Genomic DNA, 23,977 nt, shown 5'->3' on the forward strand with positions numbered 1-23,977 from the left:
AATGCTAAGATGTTATAAGCAACACAGACAACTCAAACATGGCATTTTAACGCATCATAATTATTATAAAAGTGGTTAAACCGTGTAGAAACAAGATGAAATGCTGTCAACCTTTTCATCAGATCCTTTGCATAATACAGAAATTACCCCTGCCCCACTCCACAATGGTTTTGTGTCCACACCTAAAGAGAGTACAGCACATTGTTATACATATGTTTGTTATGACTTATAATCTAGATTGATCAATAAAATATGTCACAATGTTAAGGAAGAGTAACGATGTGAGAGTCATATGTCAAGGGCATCACAATTTTATTTAAACGTATTGAGACTCATGGCAAAATGAGAAGATAAATCTTACTTGGCCACGTGGTTTATCGGATATTTCCCATAGCTAGTAGTTTCTCCCAGACACTTCTCTTGTCTCACATTGCTTTCATATCCATCTTTACTACTGAAGCCTTTAAACTCAAAGTAACCACCGGGTAGTTTGGAACAGTCCATCGTCACGTCCCACATCCAGTAATGGTCACCAAATCTACAATAACAATGAACTCCAGCTGTATGAGTTTCTGATTCTACTAAAATGAATCATTAGGTTAACTAACAGCTTTGAGCTGTTTAGTAGACTTTGAACAAATTCTGTAGTTACATTCATAGCGCTGCAAACATTTATAAAATTAAACATTCATAATATAACTGGTTCATTTTATGCTGACACATCTATCTAACTGTTCACAGGTTAGATAGATGACACTGACAACTATTACCAGATGAGATAGATGACACTGACAACTATTCACGGATCATATAGAAAGCACTGACAACTGTTCACAGATCAGATTAATGACACTGACAACTGTTCACAGGTGAGATGAATGGCACTGACAACTGCTCACAAGTCAAATAGACAACTGATTATCACTGTCAATTTTTAGGGTTTTACTTTAGTTGAGACTGCTAACTGCAATCTCTATTAGAAATTGTTTCATTTGACTAAAAAATAAAATGTTGTTTTTCAGCGAACCTGAAAGCCTTGCAGCTCAATAATCTGAGACTTTAGTATTAGTCGCTCTGTGCATACTACTAATACTTCGCAATAGAAATTATAAAGGCTTTCCAATAAATAATGTGAATTAATTTATAATAAAGAGTTTGGTTATAAGTTGAAGCTTGCAATTTTGTTTATTTTTAACATAATCTCCATGCAATGACACACTTTTGCTATCAAGGTACCAGATTTTGAACGCTTTCAGCATAGAAACTTTTAGATTGACTTTTTAAAGGTCGCCAGCTGTAATCTTAACCTCATCATCACTATTGAAGTTGTTTCCTTTCTCAAACTCCTTAACAGGTCCGATCAGGTAGGAGTCAGATGGTGCAAGATTAGGTCTGTTGGGAGCCTGCGGCAGTAATTCACCATGACACTTGTTGATTGTTTTTATTATTTTGGCTGTTGTATGGGGCTTAACATTCTCTTGGGGAAGCATCATCATAACTGACTGTAAATGTTGACGTTTATCTTTTATATCCTTCTAATCTGATTTAAAAGTTTGCATTAGGTGGAGCATGTGTCGTGGTCAGCCATTTTGAAAAACCTCAAAAAAGTATCTCATGACTACATCATTTTCAAAAAAATTATGCGAGTCATCAGTAGAAATCATATACTATTATTATATACTTTATCATACTTATTATGGTTATATATGACTATTATATACATTATTATACCTATTATAATTATATACGATTATTATACTTTCAAAAGAAATATTACGCTTCTACTCATAATAGGAGTCCTTTAATTTATATGTTTACCTTATTTATTGTATTATTACCCCTTTTTAGACTCTAAACATACATTAAAGGTTAATAGAAATTTATTTTCTATTCTTCACTTTTGTTCCATCATTGTAATAAAAAAGTGTAATCGCAAAATTGTCATAATTCTAATGTTTGTGTCAAAAATTCTATTGTACCAGCTCTTTAGATCTACAATAAATGGATTAAGGGAAAATAGAAAAAACTTGCTACTAATTCAAGATCACTCAATTCACAGCGAAGACTAATCTGTTCTCACGTATTTTCAGGAACATATTCCTTGAATCCGCTGTTGCTGTTGGTCCAGAGCATAGGAGATCCCAAGGCCTTTTCACCATTCAGCATCCCTTGCCCATTCTCAGCACCATCCCAGCTCAACTCTGTGTCTCCTTGAGACCAAGTTTTATAAGCATGGTACCACTTTTTTCTTTTTTCTGTCTGAAGGTTCATATACTTGTAGGTGATAAGAATGGGCATATCTTTTCCGTAGCCTGAGTGAATTAAAATTGTCATTTGTATGATATATGTTCATTAGCTTACAAACCAGTCTTCTTTAAGGCTTTAGCTGGGTTCAAAACTAGCAATGGTAACAATAATAATAATAATGCTAATAATAATATTATGATCATGATCATGATGATGATGATGATGATGATGATGATGATGATGATGATGAACACATAGACAGAGTAAAGAGAGTTTTGAAGTTAACGTGCAATTTGAGAAACATGTTTCAAGCTATCAATACCTGGTCTGTATCCTTGTATAGATATGAAGCAGGCATCGTACAGTGGACTAAGGAAGAGTTGAAGCAAATCGACAGAAGGACAAGGAAACTGATTGCCTTGCATCATGAAATGAACTCTAGATACGATGTAGACAGGATCTATGTAGAGAGGAAGAAGGGAGGGAGAGGCCTCAGGAGTATTGAGGAAACTGTGAAGTATGAAATCCATAGCCTGAAGAAATACACAGACATCAGCGTGATGAGAATAATACTTAATTCAGGTGAACTGATATCTAGCAATGAGGAAGACATGTCAAGATCAGAATATAGAGAAAAACAAAAAAGTGCACGGCAAGATGAATGGACGCAGAAACTGATGAATGGACTTTATCAAAGGTAAAGGAGTAATCAGACAGCACCAGAGACTTGGAAGTGGGTGACAAGAGAACGCATAAAGAGAGAAACAGAGAGTCTGATACTAGCAGTGCAAGACCAGCCACTGCGAACCAATCACAGGAAAGTAAGAATTGAGAAGAGCATTAATGATGTTAAATGTAGATTATGTGTAAGACGAATAATGAAACAGTCAGTCATATTGTGAGTGAATACTCAAAGATGGCACAAACATAATACCGACATTGACATGATAAACTTATAGCAGCAGTTCACTGGAGTATCTGTAAGAAACATAACCTTCTACACACAGAGAAATGGTACGACCATTGGGAAGAGCCAGTGTCTGTAAGTGACAGAGTGAATCTGTGATGGTACTTCAACATGCAGACTTATAAAATAATAGATACCATGAGACCAGATTTAGTACTAATCAACAAAGAAACAACAGAGTGTAAGATTATTGACATAGCAATACCATGAGATGCCAGGGTAAAGAGGAGAGATTATTGACATAGCAATACCATGAGACACCAGGGTAGAGAGGAAAGATTATTGACATAGCAATACCATAAGACACCAAGGTAGAGAGGAAAGATTATTGACATAGCAATACCATGAGACGCCAGGGTAGAGAGGAAAGATTATTGACATAGCAATACCATGAGACGCCAGGGTGGAGAGGAAAGATTATTGACATAGAAATGCCATGAGACACCAGGGTAGAGAGGAAAGATTATTGACATAGCAATACCATGAGACACCAGGGTAGAGAGGAAAGATTATTGACATAGCAATACCATGAGACACCAGGGTAGAAAGGAAAGATTATTGACATAGCAATACCATGAGACACCAGGGTAGAGAGGAAAGATTATTGACATAGCAATACCATGAGACGCCAGGGTAGCGAGGAAAGATTATTGACATAGCAATACCATGAGACGCCAGGGTAGCGAGGAAAGATTATTGACATAGCAATACCAGGAGATGCCAGGGTGGCGAGGAAAGATTATTGACATAGCAATACCATGAGACGCCAGGGTGGAGAGGAAAGATTATTGAGATAGCAATACCAGGAGAGGCCAGGCATTGAACTTAAAACCCCTGGAATGGCAATCACGTGACTTTTACGTTGATAATAATACGTAACGTGTGCGCCATATTGGAGAGCTAATCGAATGCTGTTTCCGTTTGTAAACAAACGGTGAAAAATGACAGAAATATACATGTTGAATAGTTATTTTCCAGCTGGGTGTTAAAGAAAGCTACTCCAACACAACGTTTAGAGTGCCCTGACAGAAGAAAACCTATTTATAACATATGGAGTAGGATATATCAAATGATAAGTAGATGTATAATAGATTTTCGTGGACCATGTTACTCATACAAACTGTTGTATTACAAATGCATAAACCCAGCAAATGATATATTCAGGCAAATAACAACTGTTCCATTATATTAAAATTTATATTGCATATGCATAAATGCATATGGAAAAACTTAGCACATGAAGTATTTCGATAAAAACAACACAGAGGTATGCTGCCAAAACAGAAACTGTTTTCAAGATTTAAGTGATAATAGCTTATGAATGCATGATATGTATAATACAGTATCTGTAAAAGATGAAATGAACTACTGCAACAACTAAACGGAAATTAAAAACCGTTGTAATAGAGAATAATCAAAATAATGCAAACAAGGAAATGCAGGAATTAGTGTAATCAGATGATTAAACTTATACATACACGTTACAGAAACTGTGTAAAAGGAGATTTGTATAAAAGTGGATATTGAGACAAGGTGCATCAGTTTCTTAGAACTAATTTTGATTAGGAATAACAGCACAACAACAGCTGCAGATGAATATTACAGTGATTATATTGTTACTGGCCTTTAAAAAGTACTACTTTAGTATTGTATGCCACAAAGATGCACCTTGCAGTTTGAGTGTAGGATTTTAGCATAATGATGCTGTCGGAGATCATAAAACGACTCAATAAGGTTTTTGACAATGACGCAGTGGTTGGATATGCCATCTGCCATATCCGTAAGGTGTTTCCCAAAGCATAACACATCACTAGACCTTACACTATTGATAAAATACACCACACAATGGAGTGGATCTGGCTTTGTATGAATACGAAAGTATTGATCTGCAACTAGCAGGATCCTGATGACATCGTCTGATGGAAGCACCAATCCTCCATTGTTTTGTAGCTTGAGTAGAGTATAGAGATGTCGGTACTGGATATTTGACTTAGTCCGTAATCAGCGACTGACGGCCAATGTCACGACAGCACTTTAGTTAGCTTTTGCACAATGTAGCCAGCTATATAGACTATACTGTTACCTATAACAGAAATTTGACATCTGAAATCATTGAGTTCCACAAACTGATCAACTTCTGGAGTAGCCTGTATGATGAGAATCTCGTTTTGAGCAGTAACATTACCTGTCTTACTAGCATCTGATTCTGCACCACATTTGATGATAAGTTTGTGAAGGTAGCCTTAAACTGAGTAACAGTAGGATTATTATTCCAACCCCCTAAACAAAAGCACCAATTATAACAATTACATAAAATCAACAAAAATGAATGTCTTATTCACATAAACATAGTACCCTTAATAAACAACAATACAACTAATAAAATAAATGAAAATAAAACAGCTCAAAATGCTACCATATCGCTATGTAAAATGAAAATGTAGCAATTTTCACTGGAAGTCATTCACACCCATCTTAGGCATAAAGCTTAATGGTTGACTTGCAACTAAAATTCACATTACCGTTATTTGATATGAAAAGATTCACCATGTCTTACCCTGTTGTGTTGTAGGCAGGGTTGTTAAAAATCGATGATTTTTTTAAATCAAAAAGATCAATTTCTATTGTTTTATTTGATTTTTTTTATTTAAATCGATTTTTTTGATTTTTTTTGTTCCAAAAAGATGTTTTGTGTTCTAAATTGAAAGTTATTGCTATCAATTTGGAATTTATGATTTGCAGGAGTATTATGTAGTTTTATTACAACAACTAGGAAATGAAAAAACATTTACACAGTTAACATTTGATAAAAAGGACAGCATAATTTATGCGTTGGACATTAAATCCCAGAAACGAAGATGAAGAATCACAGAGAACAGATCACACAACTGCTAAGCTGCAGACATATTCATAGGCAATTGCTGTGGCAGCTGTCACTGTTTTGGGTGCTGTTTGAGGTTTCTAAATTTCTTTCAAATATGTATGGCTACTTTAAGTTGAGCAACCTTGCAGCACTGTGCTTGACAATATGGTTTTAAATTCAATCATTGAAAAGTATCATTCAACATTGAAAAATATTACCTTTAAATGGCTTCAGTCGAACATTTTAACCTGCTGTCAAAACATAGATCATTGAAATGTTTGTTGCAGATAAGTGCTCAAGGATCAGGCTTATTCACTCTTCTGCGGTTGCGATACCATTGTAAATAACGAGAGTTCTCAGTTGCTTTGTTTGGAAATCTAAAAATTAAAATGAAACTGTAGTTAGTTAGCAACAGTAGTAATTACAATAGTATTATTACTCTTATCTCCTTACTGCTAGCTAGATCCAGGTACAACAATAAATAATATTATAAGCACGACAAACACTTCCTTCAAATATAAATATTTAGAAATAACCTGTACTGGTTTTTGTCTTGGTCTACCAGTGTACCTAATGGCGACCCGACAGGTCGGCTTACATTAAGCTTGCCGTGCTTATAACTGTATGTGATTATAGAAGACCACGTCAACCCTAAGGTCCGTCGTCTGATTAGCTTAGGTCGACCTCTCTTCCTATAATTAGGTCGACCTAGTCAGGGCACATTAGCTGTTGACCCCGTAGTCAACTAGCTGACCGATGATGCCTATACTGGTCGTCTATCCGGCATTAATTCTTGCTGACCGCTCAAGCGAGAAATGAAGAGAGAGTGTGTGTATAATTGTATTGACTATATTACAAAACAACTGCCCCCACTGCGGCTATGCCTTCCTTTATATAGGTTGCAGCTCGCCCATATAAGGGCATAATGACTATATATGGTAATAATGACCATATATGGGTTAATGACGCGGGGGTTGACTAATAATGTAAGTAAGCATGCACTTGAAATGAGCTGTATAATACGAGGAGTAACAAATCTGCCACATACGCCGCCCCTATAGACGGCTATCCATTTATATAGACATATATAAAAATAATACTAAAAATAAAAAATAATGGTAATGAGGTGATAAAATAGAGAAGGAAATGAGTCTAAACCGCTTGTTACTGTCACAGTTACGGGCTGGCCTCTTGCTGGTTGGCCAGCTTTTCTAAGTATGCGGCCGTCCTACGCAATTGCTGAGCCTCTAACCTCAACCGGTCAGCGGCTGACATTGACTTCCTTGGCATCGAGATTTCCAACCTCTCTGGACGTACATTCACAGTCCGAACGGAAATCTGAGGCTGGTGTTGACTGAATGATTGGGGCATGGCAGCACATTTTAAACTAGCCGCTGCCGATGACGTAATCGCTCCCGAATTGTTTAATTGGATACTGTTCAACTCATACTCCCGCAGGTGCGAAGGCAAATTCCTACTCCTCTGAGGCCTGCTAACATTGTCTGGCTGTTGGTGGACAGCTGGCTCTCTTGCCTCCGCACTTGTTGGAGGGCAGTTTTCTGTATCTCGGCATTGTCCACTGGAAGGCTGGCTCTCTGGGTTGTCAAAAGCTTCCTTAGGAGTTGTCCCATCGCCACCTTCGGAGTTGTCCTTCCTATTTGCCTTTTCTGCATTTTCAGCTTCCAAGACAGGCTCTGCCTGAGTTTTTCCATTGTTTTTCCTTACTCCACGCATGTTAGGTCTTCTACTAGGCTCAAGCAAGACTGGGGCTTTTCCATGATAATTGCTGCAGGGTTTGTAAGCTCTCAACCGGTGTTCAGACTGCACAGAACGCTGTCCCCGGCGTTCGATTGTGTACGTATGATTTGGAAAGCTTTGGATTACCCGGTAAGGCCCAATTCTCTTGGCCGACAACTTGGAGTTCTCCCCCTTCCGTCGACGTCTGCGGGTCATCCAGACCAGGTCGCCAGCCTTGAACAGTGGTGGTTCAGTGGTGTCTTCAGCCACGATTTCTAACTGACTGTGCCTGAGAATCTCATGGGCTTGTAAGAGCCGATCTTGGATTGCAATAGCGTACTCATTCGTACTCTGAAAAGATTCCACTGAACTCCCATGTTGGAGTTGGTCAGGGAGGCGCAACTCCCGACCAAGCATCATGTAATTTGGAGTTTCTTTGGTGGCTGAATGGGGAATCCCTCTCAGTGTTCTCATTAAATGTGGTAACACGAGATCCCACTCCTCCTGTCCTCTTCCCGTAAGGAGTGCTCGCAGGGAGTCTCCGAGTATTCTGTTATTCCGTTCGACTATACCCTTACCTTCAGGCCGGTATGGAGTCGTCCTTGACTTCTCGACTCCCCAAAGTCTACACAGCTCCTGGAATAGGTCGGATTCGAACTGGGCCCCCTGATCAGTATGGATTATTTCTGGCAATCCGAAATAACTGAAAACCCTTTCCTCCAGCGTACTGGCCACGGTAGGCGCGGTGGCATCTGGGATTGCGATAGCGTCCGACCACCTAGTGAAGTGGTCGGTCATCACAAGAGCCCAGATGTTTCCTCGGGTGGTTAAGGGTAGGGGGCCGACCAGGTCTACAGCCAATCTCTGCCACGGTCGACCAGCGTAGAGCCTCTGTCTATTGGAGGTTGTTGCACCAGTGCCATGTTTGGCCTGTTGGCATACTTCACAGGACATTACCGTCCGACGTACGTCACTGGTCATTCCTGGCCAATACCAGTCCAACTGGACCCTTTTTAGTGTCCGATCTACGCCACTGTGGGCCTGTCTATGTGTCTCCCAGATTAGGTCTTGCCGCACAGGTAAAGGGCAGACGGTGACTGTTTTGCTTCTACCATTTCCTGGGATTGTCGCTGTCAAGACCCCGTCGGAATCGATCCGTAGCTGTGAAAACATGTTGGCTAGCCTCTTCAACTCTGGGTCGCCTAGTTGTAAAACTTGGGCATCTATGGGTCTACCAGTCAACACTGCCTGGTAAATTTTCCCGATTGCCGTCTCTGCTCTCTTTTGTAGCGCAACAATTTCGCCAGCTTTCGTCTGTGCGGAGGGCCGTTTTTCTATAATAGGGGAGGGCTGACCTAAGCCTTGGTCGACCTTCTTGTTTACACTAGGGTCGCCCTCCTGGATTGGCCTGGGGCCGGCCTCCTTGTCCCTCCGAGGCCCGCTGTTGGGTCCGACCTGGTCGATCTCTACATCTGCCGGGACGCCCACTGCTTGGTTCCTCCATCTCTGGGGTTGTTGGGGCAGAAGTGGCCACTCAATCTCATCCAGATTTCCCGTGGGAACTCGACTTGATGGAATCGTCCCCTCCTGTAACTCCTTACAGATCTCCGAGCGGGGAGGCCCACCATCTCGTCTATCTATTGAGGCACATTGCTTGCAGGCTTCACACTGTTGCCTACTCAGGCCATCAGCATTTCCATGCTTCTCTCCCTTTCGGTGCACAATCTTGTATCTGTGTTCCGACAAGCTTTCCAACCACCGGGCTATCTGACAGGAAGGTTCCTTCCTCCGGTGCAGCCAGACTAGGGAAGCATGGTCGGTCCTGATGACAAACTCTCGACTGTACAAATAGGGCCGGAAATGTTTCACGGCTAACACCACCGCCAGGAGTTCTCGCCTCGTGACACAGTAGTTCCTCTCCGCAGGGGAGAGCGTCTTGCTGTGATAGGCGATAACTCGCTCCTGTCCTTGTTGGACCTGGGACAATACGGCCCCAGTTCCGACGTTGCTGGCATCTGTGTCAAGGGTGTACTCTAAGGTCGGATCTGGGTAGCCTAGTACAGGGGCATGCGTCAAGAGCCACTTGAGGTGACTGAAAGCTTCTTGTTCAGGTTGACCCCACTTCCAGGTGGACCCTTCTGCCGTGAGTAGTGTCAAGGGCTTGGCAACCGAAGCGTAGTCGGGCACGTATCGGTGGTAGTAACCGGTAGTGCCGAGAAAAGCCCTCAGCTGAGTCACATCGGTTGGCTCCGACCACCTGTGGATCGCTTCCACTTTTTCCGGATCTGTGGCTACCCCAGTTGAACTCACCACATGTCCGAGGTACTTCACTTTTGTCTGCATGAGGGTAAATTTAGATGGTTTTAGTTTCAAGCCGGCTTGTCGAAGCCTGTCTAGTACTTCTGACAGCCTAGACAGGTGACTCTGGAGGTCGGCTGACATGACTATGATGTCGTCCAGATACAGCAAGAGCGTCTTCCAGTGGAGCCCTTGCAGCACTCGCTCCATAAGCCTCTGGAACGTGGCAGGGGCTGACGTCAGCCCGAAAGGCAGCACTTTCCATCTCCAAAGCCCATTTCTCGTGATGAAGGCTGATTTCTCCTGCGCTCCCGGCGACAGGGGTACCTGCCAATAGCCGCTCATCAAATCGAGAGTGCTGAACAATTTGCTGCCTGACAGAGCATCCAGACTGTCATCGATTTGAGGAAGTGGATATGCGTCCTGTTTAGTGACCGCATTCAACTTCCGATAGTCAATGCACAGTCTCCAGGTTCCATCCTTTTTCCTGACCAGGACCACAGGAGAGCTCTAAGCTCCATATGCCTGCTCTATCATTCCTTGTTTGGCCAGCTCAGAGACTTGCCGATCTATTTCCGCTTCCTTCTCAGGGCCAACCCTGTATGGGGTCTGCCGAATGGGTTGAGCATCCGTTATCGTGGGTATCTCATGTTGGACCAAGGTAGTCCGACCCACATCTCCATCCCCTTTACTGAAGACATCGGCATACTGATCAAGGAGCCTAACTACTTGTTGTCTGTCGTAGTCACCCCTACAGTGCACTATAGCTTGGCTATACAGCTCTTTCACGTGAGGAGCCAATATTGGGTCAGGCCGGGTATCCTGGCTTGGTCTCGCTCCCTTTGGCCCCCCCTCTGTCCAGGGCTGGCTGATTTCAGTTTCATCGACTCCTGTGTAGCTGCCAATCACAGTTCCTGACGCTACCTGTACAGGGGAATCTGTCGGGTTCAAACAACGCAGGGCTACTCTTCCCTTCTCATCAGGTAGGTGGAGGCTGGCAGCCACCATGTACCGATCTCCTGATCCCTCTACCATTCCTAAGGGTTGGTAGGTGTGGGTCGTGAGGCGGCATGTAACCACCATCTCCGACCGAGGTTGAAGTGTCATGGTACGGACAACCTGCACCTTGCTCACCAAAGGTCGTCCGTCCCGATCTGTGCAGATCAGCTTCTGACCATTCACTACCAATGTGGATTCTTGGAAATTCATCTCACAGCATTGGTCTGTCAAGAATGGCATCCCGATGATGGCATCTTCTTTTAGGGGGCATACAAGAAGTGATACAGTCACTTGTACACTTCTGACTCGGATGGGTACGGTCAACATGCCATGAAAGTTTAGGCGAGACCCGTCAGCCATCGTGCCATAGTCTGTTCTCTCTACCAACTGAGCCTTCAACCCCGCGGGAAGCCGGTCAAAGACATGACGGCTGAGTAGGTTGGAGGTGCATCCACTGTCTATCAGGAAATGAGCAGGTCGGCCCATAATCTTCCCAGGTAAGAAATAGCTACTACTGTACGGTTTCCAAAGGGTGTCTGCAGCCACTCTCTCAGGACCGACCTGCTGAGTCGTCCGACCGGTGTGCTGCCACCTCTTACGCCGTCTCCTTGTCTGGAGCTTTTCTGCAACCACTGGGTTTGAGATTTGGATTTCCTCTGTTTGCTGCTCAGTTAGTGAGTCAAAGGAGTTTTGTAGTAGGACTGAGGTCGACCCATGGGGGGTCTGAGGTCGACCTGTCCGACGTGGGGTTTGCCAAGGTAGCTTTCTCTGGTTTGAGGGTCCACAGTCAGTATGTCCCCCTACTGCTGTGGACGATGCCCGTTTCCCTGCTGCTGGTTTCTTGCTGGCTGGGTAGCCGCCATCCGAGGACACTGTCGTCTGACATGTCCGACTATTCCACATTCCCAACAGCTGGTCGCCCTTCTGATCTGCTGCGGCTCTAGAGTAGTCCGACCTTGGCTTCTGGGTCGGCTACCATTGACCGCCAGTCCTGTCGTCAAGGTGGTCAGCTCCTTTAGGGCTATAAGGACATCTTCCAACGTAGCCGATTTTGCAGCTTGTGGGAGGTCGACCTGGGCTGCCTTGGGGTCATCCTCTTCCTCCCCTTCTATAGCCATGATGGTTGACCTTTGGGTCAACTGAGGATTAAATGGCTGAATTTGCAGAAAGTCATTTCCAGCCTGCACTGCCTCTCCCAAAGTCCGTGCTCCCACCGCTAACAGATGCCTCTGTAGATAGGTGTTGCCTAATGTCATGGAGAAAGCATCTAATGCCATATTTGCACGATGGTGCTCAGGCAGATCAGCATAAGCTATATTGGCTAGTCTTTCTATTTCCGCAGCATGATCTTGCAAGCTAACCTTGACTTCCTTCTTGAGGTTTAATCGACTCCTGGCCTCTCTAACTGTCAGACCAAATTTAGTTCTCAAGGCTGCAAAGATGGCATCTGTAGTTTCTCCCCTGCCACAGCTTTTAGCACCGTCCTTCAGCACCTCTCTGAGGTGCAGACGTGCTGACCCTGCAGACCATTGATTAGCTTCAGCTACTTCCTGAAACTGACTGATGAACGGTTCAACATCATCACTGCCATCAAACTTAGGGGGCTTGAAGTCCCTCTTTGGTCGAGATTGCCGTAAAGCTTCAGTTATGGCGTCAGCCATCCGCCCATACTGATCAGCTTGATGGAGGTCAGCCTCAGCTGCCTCTCTCCTAGTTGACCGCCTTCCAGGCATGGTCAGACGATCCCACTGCTGCCACCAGTGTACTGGTTTTTGTCTTGGTCTACCAGTGTACCTAATGGCGACCCGACAGGTCGTCTTACATTAAGCTTGCCGTGCTTATAACTGTATGTGATTATAGAAGACCACGTCAACCCTAAGGTCCGTCGTCTGATTAGCTTAGGTCGACCTCTCTTCCTATAATTAGGTCGACCTAGTCAGGGCACATTAGCTGTTGACCCCGTAGTCAACTAGCTGACCGATGGTGCCTATACTGGTCATCTATCCGGCATTAATTCTTGCTGACCGCTCAAGCGAGAAATGAAGAGAGAGTGTGTGTATAATTGTATTGACTATAATACAAAACAACTGCCCCCACTGCGGCTATGCCTTCCTTTATATAGGTTGCAGCTCGCCCATACAAGGGCATAATGACTATATATGGTAATAATGACCATATATGGGTTAATGACGCGGGGTTGACTAATAATGTAAGTAAGCATGCACTTGAAATGAGCTGTATAATACGAGGAGTAACAAATCTGCCACAAACCTAATGGGTTGTAGTTCCAAAATATTAATATAAAAAAAATCAAAATTTAAATAATAAAAAACCTTCGTTCTGAAGGAAGAACATTTCACTCACAAGCTTATAAATTTATCTAGTCACCGACAAAATACAGTCAAACTCGTACACTCAGTAGTGACACCAATGATATACAGCCCCCAAGGATAGCCGACGGCGCTCATATGGGCGGGGTTTAATGATGAAGCTCTGTTAGAATTAACCCGAATACGGCACCCGAACAAACAAATATGCTGAATAAAGCACCTTGTAAATTTACGAATATTATGAACTATAGTGGTTATGTTACTTATCTGTTGAATTCATTTTGTTGTCAAATAAATATAGTATCCCAATATTGTCACCATTATGATCAGTCAGTTGCCATTCACAAGCATTCGTGATATTAATAGTCACGATCGTAAAATAGCTCAAATTCGGTTTCGCATTTAGATTTTGAGTATGAAAACTACATTGCACAGCTTTGCCTGCTGTCCCATCTTATTGGCAAGGTAAAACAATGTGAAACCAATGAAAGACTTTGTCATTTTATATTAGGGGTGGCAAAATATTAATCAAAAACTAGAAAAAAAATGCCGTTGTTCGAGTAATTATATTTAACTTTAGGCATATACTACGACCTTTACCAATTTTAAAATTACTAAAAGTAGGTAATTTGAAATGTTTTATTTTGAATAAATACATTATTTTGGTTAGGTATTACCCCTACATTGCAGAAATTCAATGTTTGCTATTGTGACGCGCGGGGTCTACTGGCTGAAAAAGCTAATGAAACGATAACAGCGATTCGTGTTTTCTAAAACCTAACAAGGCAACGCGACCGCCCCGCGAGAGTTGTGTTTGCTCCGAAACCCAGGCTAGCACAATCCTAATAGAGCTCCATCATTAAACCCCGCCCATATGATAGCCGTCGGCTATCCTTGGGGGGCTGTATATCATTGGTGACACTGATCGACTCTCACTCACCCAGTGACTAGTGTAGTAGAACTAACTAGTAGCAGTACTAACTAGTAGTAGCACAACTATTAGTAGTCGTAGACTTGAGCAATAGTAATAGAACTAGTAGTAGAAGTGACTCACTTGTGAAATGTCATGCCTTTTCCTTTAAAAGTCCATTCTTGCGGTTTTTGCAGTTCATGGAATAGCAATAGCACTGTGCACCTACACCCTTATCTCTCGTACATAAATTATTAGTAGCAATCTCAGTAGTCTGTTCCTTTGATTGAGCGGTGTATTCGTGACCTTCCATAGCTGTTAAATCTGAAATTAGATTTCTTTCTCACATTGAACGCAATGAAATTAACTTGAACATTAACTGATAATGGCGTCGACCGGATTTCCGTACTCGCGAGTGACCTCTTGCCATTCCAGGGGTTTTAAGTTCAATGACGCCAGGGTAGAGAGGAAAGATTATTGACATAGCAATACCAGGAGATGCCAGGGTAGCGAGGAAAGATTATTGACATAGAAATACCATGAGACGCCAGGGTGGAGAGGAAAGAAGATGAAAAGAAAAAGTTTAAAGAGCTGGAATTCGAACTTCGAAGGCTGTAGAATGTCCAACCAAAAGGGATAGCTATAGTTATTAGAGCTATTCAACAATATCAAGCCAGATCATCTCATATCTGGTTGAGGTCGGCGCTGAACTGTCTTTTGAAACAATTCAGAAAACAGTGCTACTAGGAACTGCCCAGATGTTAAAGAAAACTCTTCAGCAGAAGGAATAATTAAAGTGATAACCCTTTGGCTTTAAACTAAGACTCATTTACTACCAACCACTTGGTAGTGTAAACTATTTCAATAATAATAAAAATACAAATAATCATAATAAAAATAGTAACCTCAGTAACAATATTATTAATAATAACACTCATAATAACAAAGTTAACTACAAAAATACCAACAACTAGTTACAATAGTAGCAGTACAAACCACAATAATGATAACAATGATATTAATATTACTACTAAAAGCCATAATAATATTAATAGCATTGTACTAATAATATTAGTAATATATATATATAATGTATAATGACATAGATAATTATGTAATAATTAGATGACTAAAAGTTCAGGGTTTTACTCACTCCGAATCAATGACAATGATTTTTATTTGATTATAATATGTTTGTATGGGATTTAATCTGACCTAATATAGAATATTTGAATAAAGTCTGACATTGCATATTTTAAAATTCATGTAATACAGAATGACATGCTATGTCATAGGCAGTTACACAAGTTGTTTATTTATTGTGCTATATTGTACCTCACAACAACATAATACTTTTGATAATAGATTTAATACAATGTACAGTAAAGCCTCATTTTATAATACTAGGTGAATGCCCGGGGTTGCACAGATAATAAAAAAGTTTTTGCGCAGAAGATTTATTTTTAACCAACATTGACAACATTTACCATTTAACTTTTAAATGTAGGTAGTTGTTTATTTCTGTGTACTGAGTTCATTTCTGTGTACTGAGTTAATTTCTGTGCACTGAGTTCATTTCTGTGTACTGTGTTCATTTCTGTGTACTGAGTTAATTTCTGTGTACTGTGTTCATTTCTGTGTACTGAGTTCATTTCTGTGTACTGTGTTCATTTCTGTGTACTGAGTTCATTTCTGTGTACTGTGTTTTTTCCGTGTAGCTCATACTGTACCGGCTGCAGTTCTTTCTACAGTTCTATGCTGAATACAATAATCTTGCTTGCCATGTGAGTTTAAGCATTTTGCTTTACGTATGGGCACGTGTTTTTCTTCTGGTGTGGCTTTACACATAAAGCTAGCTGAGGTGTTAAGCATGAAGACATGAATGATTGGCAGGTGTAATAATTATGTACCCAATTTAATCCATAGTATAGCTAATTGAATGTTACACGCCTGTCTGCAGAACTAGAAATTTCGAGTTAAATGTTTTAGATGACTAAAAATTGAACTACAAATTGTCTTTATTGGATGTTTTTGTAACACTTTGCTCAAGTCAAATCTAATACAAGCAAAGAAAACAATCATCTACTGCTAGTATAATAATTAGACAATTTAATTTTTCTAAATTTACATAACTAAGGAATATCAGTTTGTTATGACGGCACATAATGTGTTGCTATTTCAATAGTTTGAATGACTCTATCAAGTTTGTTATTATTAACTTACCCAGGTTTTTTTAACCAATCTTGATTAAATATTATCAAATTATAAAGTGTAACATCCCTGTTCTTATCTGCATAAGATATAATATCAATCTGTCAATAAATATATATATATATATGATTTTTAGTCTCAAAGGTTTTTAGTACAACCCCGTCTGATGAGTGCATTGCACGAAACAAATTTTTAGCGCAATTACTAAAAGTTTACTACTTTCCTTTTTTAATATTTTTTTCAAATATATATATATATATCAATATAAATACATACATTTATATAAATATATGAGCTGAATGCTCGGCGTTACCTGGGTAATGAAAAGGCTTTTGAACAGAAAATTCATTTTTATTTAACATATACAACAGTTACCATTCTAACTTGTAAACTTTATGTCATGAGAAAAGTGTTTTGTGCAGTTCAAATAAATTAAGAGAAAAAATAAAACAATTGTAAAGGTGTTTAACCATGAAATAATTAAACTATCTAGCCATTGATACTAAATAGCAAACAATGGCTAGATAGTCTGTTTTGCTACAATGATTATAATAAAACATGATATGATACTGATACATGTATACAATTAATACTCATATATACACATGAGTGTCTGTCCAGCTATAGCTATGAAGTTTTAGGTATGAAAAATTCGCTCCGCAAAATAGTTGAACTCGCGATATTCAATTCACAAGCTTACAAACAAGCGCTCGCAACCACTAGGCTAAGTTGTTCTTATTGTATTCAAAATTTTATCTATCCTTTTGACGATTGCGGGCTACAAACTAAATATGTATTTTTTATTACTAATTACTGATACCGTTAGCGTTCGTTTGTATAAAAATATTTTTAAAAGCTATTTCAAAATCCATTACCTATTTTTTAGTTGCAGTTTTCGAATGTGCCATTTCAATTTAAAATGTGGTGTTACATTCCTATTTACGGTTGCTCCTAAAAGTCATCGCTAAATCCACAATGTACAAAGGCAAAATAACCTCATGCGCTTCACTGCTATACCTTTGTACCAGTATTGAAAGGTGCCAGCTTGTCCATCAAAACTTATATAGATATCATAGAGATACGAACTATCTCTACACAGTATCTTGTATCTCATATCTATAAATCTCATATCTATAAATCTCATATCACATATTTATAAATATCATTTTTATAAATCTTATATCTATTAATCTTATATATCTACAAATCTTAGTGTTCACCTGTCTGTGCGTCTAGTTACAGCAATGAGGTTTTAAAAGTGAAAAACTTACTGCACATTGGATTTAAACTCAGAACCTCCAGTTCGGCAGACAGGCATGCTACCAATATACTACACTACCCAACTGGCTATACTACAGAGTATATTGTATACATAGTCATTACACCTGCTAATCTTCCATGACTTCATGCGTAACACTTCACTTAGTGTTATACATAAAGCCATACCAGAAAAAATATGTGCCCATATGTGAAGACAAATGTTTAAACTCGCATGGCAAACAAGACTACTGCCCTCAGTATAAAGCTGTAGTATAAACTGCAGCTGGTTCAGTATGAATTACACAGAAATAATCACCGTACACTAAAATAAACAAACACCTTCATTTAAAAATCACAATGGTATATGTTGTATATTAAGTTAGTTAAAAATAAACTTTTCTGGGCAAAAACCTTTTTATTACTCATGCATTGTCGGGAATTCATCTAGTATATATATGCTATATGTATACAGTTCATCTTTAGTCAGCTATCCAACAAGGAATTGCTAATGATCTCAACTAGAACTTTCTACAGCTGTAAAACTATAAGAATAGCGGAGTTGCATCTTATATAGTCAAAATATGAGTCCACAAAAATAAACCTTTGAACATTTAGCTTATTGATATATGACAATAAGTCCCAGAGTAGATAAATGGGTTGTTGACCTACTACAGTTGTATGATTGAGTGTTGTCACTCAACTAGGTTAACTAATGTATCATTGCTGTACTCTTGTTCAGTATGACTCTGCTTTAAATCTTCGGTGACTTATTACATGTATGAATGACATCATTGAAGTTGGGTAGAAACTATTTAAAAATACTTAATCTGTTAGTGATAATGCTTGTATCTGAAAGTAGTGCGAACACAAACAATTATTAGTGAATTTTTTTAAGTTAATCCAAGTTATACACTAACAGCTGTAAATAGCTCAGACGCAACCGGCAGCTTGACCGGTTGTGATCTCCTACTATTCGCTACACCCCTACTTCCTACACCCCTGCTACTGTCTACACACTTGCTACTGTCTACACCCCGACTGCTCTCTACACTCCCTACTATAACCTACACCCTTGCTACTTTCTACACTTCTATTACGCTATACTTTCCTACTGTACCCTACACCTCTTCTACATTCTATACCCTACTACACCTTTACTACATGCTACATCTTTACTATTCTCTACACCCTTCCACACTATACTATAATTACATAATTACACTGACCTCCTCTGATAAACAAGTTTTCACCAGGGTCAGTAATCTTTCTAATAAATACGATCGTCTGTTCTTTATCGGTAGGTGGTATAGGATTTGTTGTAGTGCTTGTTGTAGGACCTGTTGTAGGACTTGTTGTAGGACTTGTTGTAGGACTTGTTGTAGAGGTTGCATGTTTTGCTGTTGTGGTAGACATTGTTCCCTTTGTTGTTATTGCCATCGTGGTAGGCTTATCTACTGTTGTTGTAGGCAAAACTGTTGTTTTCATAGGTATTGTTATTGTTGTTGTAGCTGTTTCTGTTGTGACTGATAGTGTAGAAGGTTGTGTAGCGAGTTCTTGAACCCTAGATCCTTTCACACAATAAAATTTGATTAAATTCAACAACATAAACACGCACGTTATTTCTATCTTGAGTAAAATACCTAAATTTGTTCAAAATTGAATGGCTGGACTGAAACTCTACTCTGCGTATTGGTAAGCTGTTAATCTTGCGATCTATCTACTAAAGCATCAAAATTTGATCTTGGAACTGTAATACTGTCGGACATTCATAAATGGATGTTTAGCACTGGTCTCACACCCATGACCTTCAACTTGTGAGCCTTACATTCTACCACTTGCACCACTCAGTCCCTTCCACTTATCAATGACTAATCTTCAGGATGATAAGAGTGTGTTTTGTGATGTTAACATATTCTCAAGTGAAAGAAGAGAAGAGAACAGACAGGCTTATTAAATGTACAAAAGTAGCGCGGGTCAGTTCAGAAGGGACAACTAAACCACTTCAAGCAATGCCTGACTCGATTGACAAATTTTGATCTTTCGCTTTCAATGTCAATGTGTCACGATCTGTCTGATTAGTAACTGAAGACTCAGTCCTTGCATGCATTAAGGACAATTATACTCAATGAACACTTTCAGGGGTTTGTGTTGCAAAAAACATTTGTTTTGAAAATGAAAAAAAATCCCGATCAGTGGCAGGCCTAATGCTAGTATTGCTTAAGTCTTATGGAATTTACACAGGAAAATATTTTGAAAATTATAAAACTGGTTGGCTACAAACACTTGATAGTCTGATACAAGCCTTAACAGCGCATACTAGTATTACCTACATGTAAATCATTAAATAAAACTGGTTGGCTAAAAGTCTTGACAGCGAGAAAAGGAGAAAAGGCTGACATAACTAACAAGTAGTTGAATCTGGTAGAATTCGATACTAACCTTGATGAAAAGCTATAACAGGTAATCCTACTGATCCATCTAAAGAAATCCGAGCATTCGAATTTGCTCCAACTGTTATTGTCTTTCCTGTACAAACACTGAAATATAAAGCAAATATATCTGCAAAAGCGAATCGAACTTTAAAATATTCTTGACAGGAAGTGTGGTAGCAAATGCAAAACATGATTTTTTGCTATCAGCCCTTCGCAGTGACACAGGAGTGACGCGACTGCCATCTGGTTCCTACATGACGGCTCTAACCACTAACCGCTGTGAGGAGAATGTGTGCGCCTCACTACTCTTTAGTGCGTAATGCAGTTTTGTTGATAGTCAAACACTATACTTGTTGTTTCTAATCATGCTCAAAAAGGTGAATCTCTGGAAGCCAAAATAATTATAAAAGTGCTATATTACAGTAAGTAACAAAGTAATGCCTAACTTTTTATTTTCAAACTTTTTCTTCCAATACATATAATTTTATTTTACTATTCTTAATGTTATTTCACTTTTATTTTTGTCTCAGGGTCTAATCTGCTTCGAATATTATCTACCAGTGATAATAAAGTTTACATGTATATCTATCTACCAATGTATGTATGTACATACATACGTACATATGTACATACATGTATGTATGTACATATGTACGTACATATGTACATACATATGCACATACATGCGTACGTACATTTGTACATACGTACATACATACATTGGTAGGTAGATAGATATACATGTAAACTTTATTATCACTGGTAGATAATATTCGAAGCAGATTAGACCCTGTGACAAAAATAAAATACATACATACGTAGGTATGTATGTACGTACATACGTACATACATACCTACGTACATGTATGTATGTATGTATGTATGCACGTATGTACGTATGTATGTACGTATGCATGTACGCATGCATGTACGCATGCATGTAAGTATGCATGTACGCATGCATGTACGCATGCATGTACGCATGCATGTAAGTATGCATGTACGCATGCATGTACGCATGCATGTACGCATGCATGTACGCATGCATGTACGCATGTATGTACGCATGCATGTACGCATGCATGTACGCATGCATGTACGCATGCATGTACGCATGTATGCATGTATGTATGTACGTATGTATGTACGTATGTATGTACATATGCATGTACGTATGTATGTACGTATGCATGTACGCATGCATGTATGCATGCATGCATGTATGCATGTATGTATGTATGTATGTATGCATGTATGCATGTATGCATGTATGCATGTATGCATGTATGTACGCATGCATGTACGCATGCATGTACGCATGCATGTATGCATGCATGTACGTATGTATGTACGTATGTACGTATGCATGTACGTATGCATGTACATATGCATGTATGCATGCATGTACGCATGCATGTATGCATGCATACGTACATGCATGTATGTATGTATGTATGTATGTATGTATGTATGTATGTATGTATGTATGTATGTATGTATGTAGGTATGTATGTATGCATGTATGTATGTATGCATGTATGTGTGTATACATGTATGTATGTATGTATGTATGTATTCATGTATGTGTGTATGCATGTATGTATGTATGTATGTATGTATGTATGCATGTATGTATGTATGCATGTATGTATGTATGTATGTATGCATGTATGTATGTATGCATGTATGTATGTATGTATGCATGTATGTATGTATCTATTTAGCCATTGAAATTATATCATTTTATGTCATTCATTAGACTCTCTATAATGAAAATATATCTCTTTCATTCATACGGATGCTTGAATTATTGATAGCTAATGCCTCTTATGATTTTCTCAGTAATTGCTCAGCCATAAATCTGTTAGTTAGTTTCACTGCTAGTGTACATTGTTACCATGGCAACGGTTAATGCACTTTGCGGAAAACAGGAGACATCTGGCTATTTACTGCATCCAACGATATAACAGTTGTTATCAAACTTCGATACTCAAAGATTTTATGCTTCTTGTCTTGATCTGTAGTATGAAGAGTTCATTAATTTTATTGTAAAACCTTTTATATGCTACCATCTATCAACAAATATAATCAAAGAGAATAAAATTATTTGACGAACAGCAATAGGAAAACAGAAAACATTGAGAGAATACTTCAACCAAAAAGCGTTTTGATTCCTAGATTTCTGATAGTGCTTATTCAACTTACATTTATTTTAAATCTATTACACATAATATATATGATAAATATAATATTTATTATATAAAAAATATATTTTATATATATATTATGTAAAATATATAATACATATAGTATATAGCATATATAATGCATATTATATATAATATATATGATAAACATAATATATATAATATATATGATATATAATATATATTATATATAAAATATATGATATATAATATATCATTATATATAATATATATAATACATAATATATGATAATGATATATAATATAACAATTGTATTATAATATATTTTATGTATATTTATATAATATTTTATGCTTACATTTTATATTTATTTAATAGTGATTACTCATTTAGTTCAGTTCAAAAAGTTTAAAAATCACTGTCTGACCTGGACTCATAGAAATAATTAGACCAAAAGTGTGCGAACCACATAGACGTATAATACATAGACATATACTAAGATATGCAGACAAGACATCGATGTAATGATACAACTTGAGCTCAAAGAAAAGACAATAATAAAATAGCATAACACATGAAATGCTCTCTAATAAGTATCAATATTATCTAGTGTGTAGGAATTCATGTACCCAAGAAGATATAAAGATTAAAACAAAACTTTATACAAAGAAGACTCAAAACTAATAAGTTTAGGTATACATTTTCTATTTTTTAACAAAAGATTAAAATATTTGGCAATACAATTGTTGTGCATTTTTTGGTAAAAAGAAAATAAAATTATCATGTCATGGATATCTGGTACTTGAGAACTTAAACATATCAGTGAGTATAGAGGAGTTAATCCAGTCAGTATTTTGTATTCAACGATGTTAGTAAAATAAGTTAACATATTTATCAGTTGGAAAACATCTAGTGTTCCGAACAAAACTGTAGATGCAAAACAAGGTGGTACTATTTGTAAATTACACACTAGTCATAACGCAGTCTTTTTTAATTGCAGTCTTTAAAATTAAATTTAAAATTAGTTTTATCAGCAAAAAACATTTTGATCAAATACCATTCTCTTACTAATAATATGATTTGCATTTGTCTTGTAAATTGATACCAAATTACATGTAAATTAACTATAAAAAACCTACTTATAGAAGAATCATTCAGCACTAACAGAGCACTTGCAAAAACTTAGACATTTCGTTTGGTGGCGTTACTAGTTGAGTAAACTATATATGCTATATATATATATATATATATATATATATATATATATATATATATATATATATATATATATACTTTAGGTACTATATATATTATATACAGTATATATATACTATATACAATATATATACTATATATAGTATATATATACTATATATAATATATATACTATATATAGTTTGATCTTTCCAACAAATGATCTTACTCTGTTTGGGCTAAATATTTATTTTACTTTCATTAAAGGTTTTAAAATCTTTCACATTTTGTGTTTTCGTTTTTTACATGGCATTTACAGGTTTTCAACTCATTTCAACTAAAATGATAGGAACAAACTTT

The 23,977-nt window shown here is 38.3% G+C and overlaps 1 protein-coding gene across 1 annotated transcript in view; it reads right to left on the reverse strand.

The window, feature by feature from the left end:
- LOC137407946 (alpha-amylase-like) overlaps nt 1-23,977 on the reverse strand; it is a 55,660-nt gene continuing 31,683 nt past the window's right edge. The window contains exons 8-12 of the mRNA XM_068094333.1: nt 20,262-20,359; nt 19,049-19,390; nt 2,081-2,312; nt 362-538; nt 1-182 (exon numbers count right to left, since the gene is read on the reverse strand). Coding sequence (XP_067950434.1) covers nt 119-182; nt 362-538; nt 2,081-2,312; nt 19,049-19,390; nt 20,262-20,359 — 913 coding nt within the window. The 3' untranslated portion in view covers nt 1-118. The remainder of the gene's footprint in view (nt 183-361; nt 539-2,080; nt 2,313-19,048; nt 19,391-20,261; nt 20,360-23,977) is intronic.

This window comes from Watersipora subatra, chromosome 11 (assembly GCF_963576615.1).
Source record: "Watersipora subatra chromosome 11, tzWatSuba1.1, whole genome shotgun sequence".
NCBI lineage: Eukaryota > Metazoa > Bryozoa > Gymnolaemata > Cheilostomatida > Watersiporidae > Watersipora > Watersipora subatra.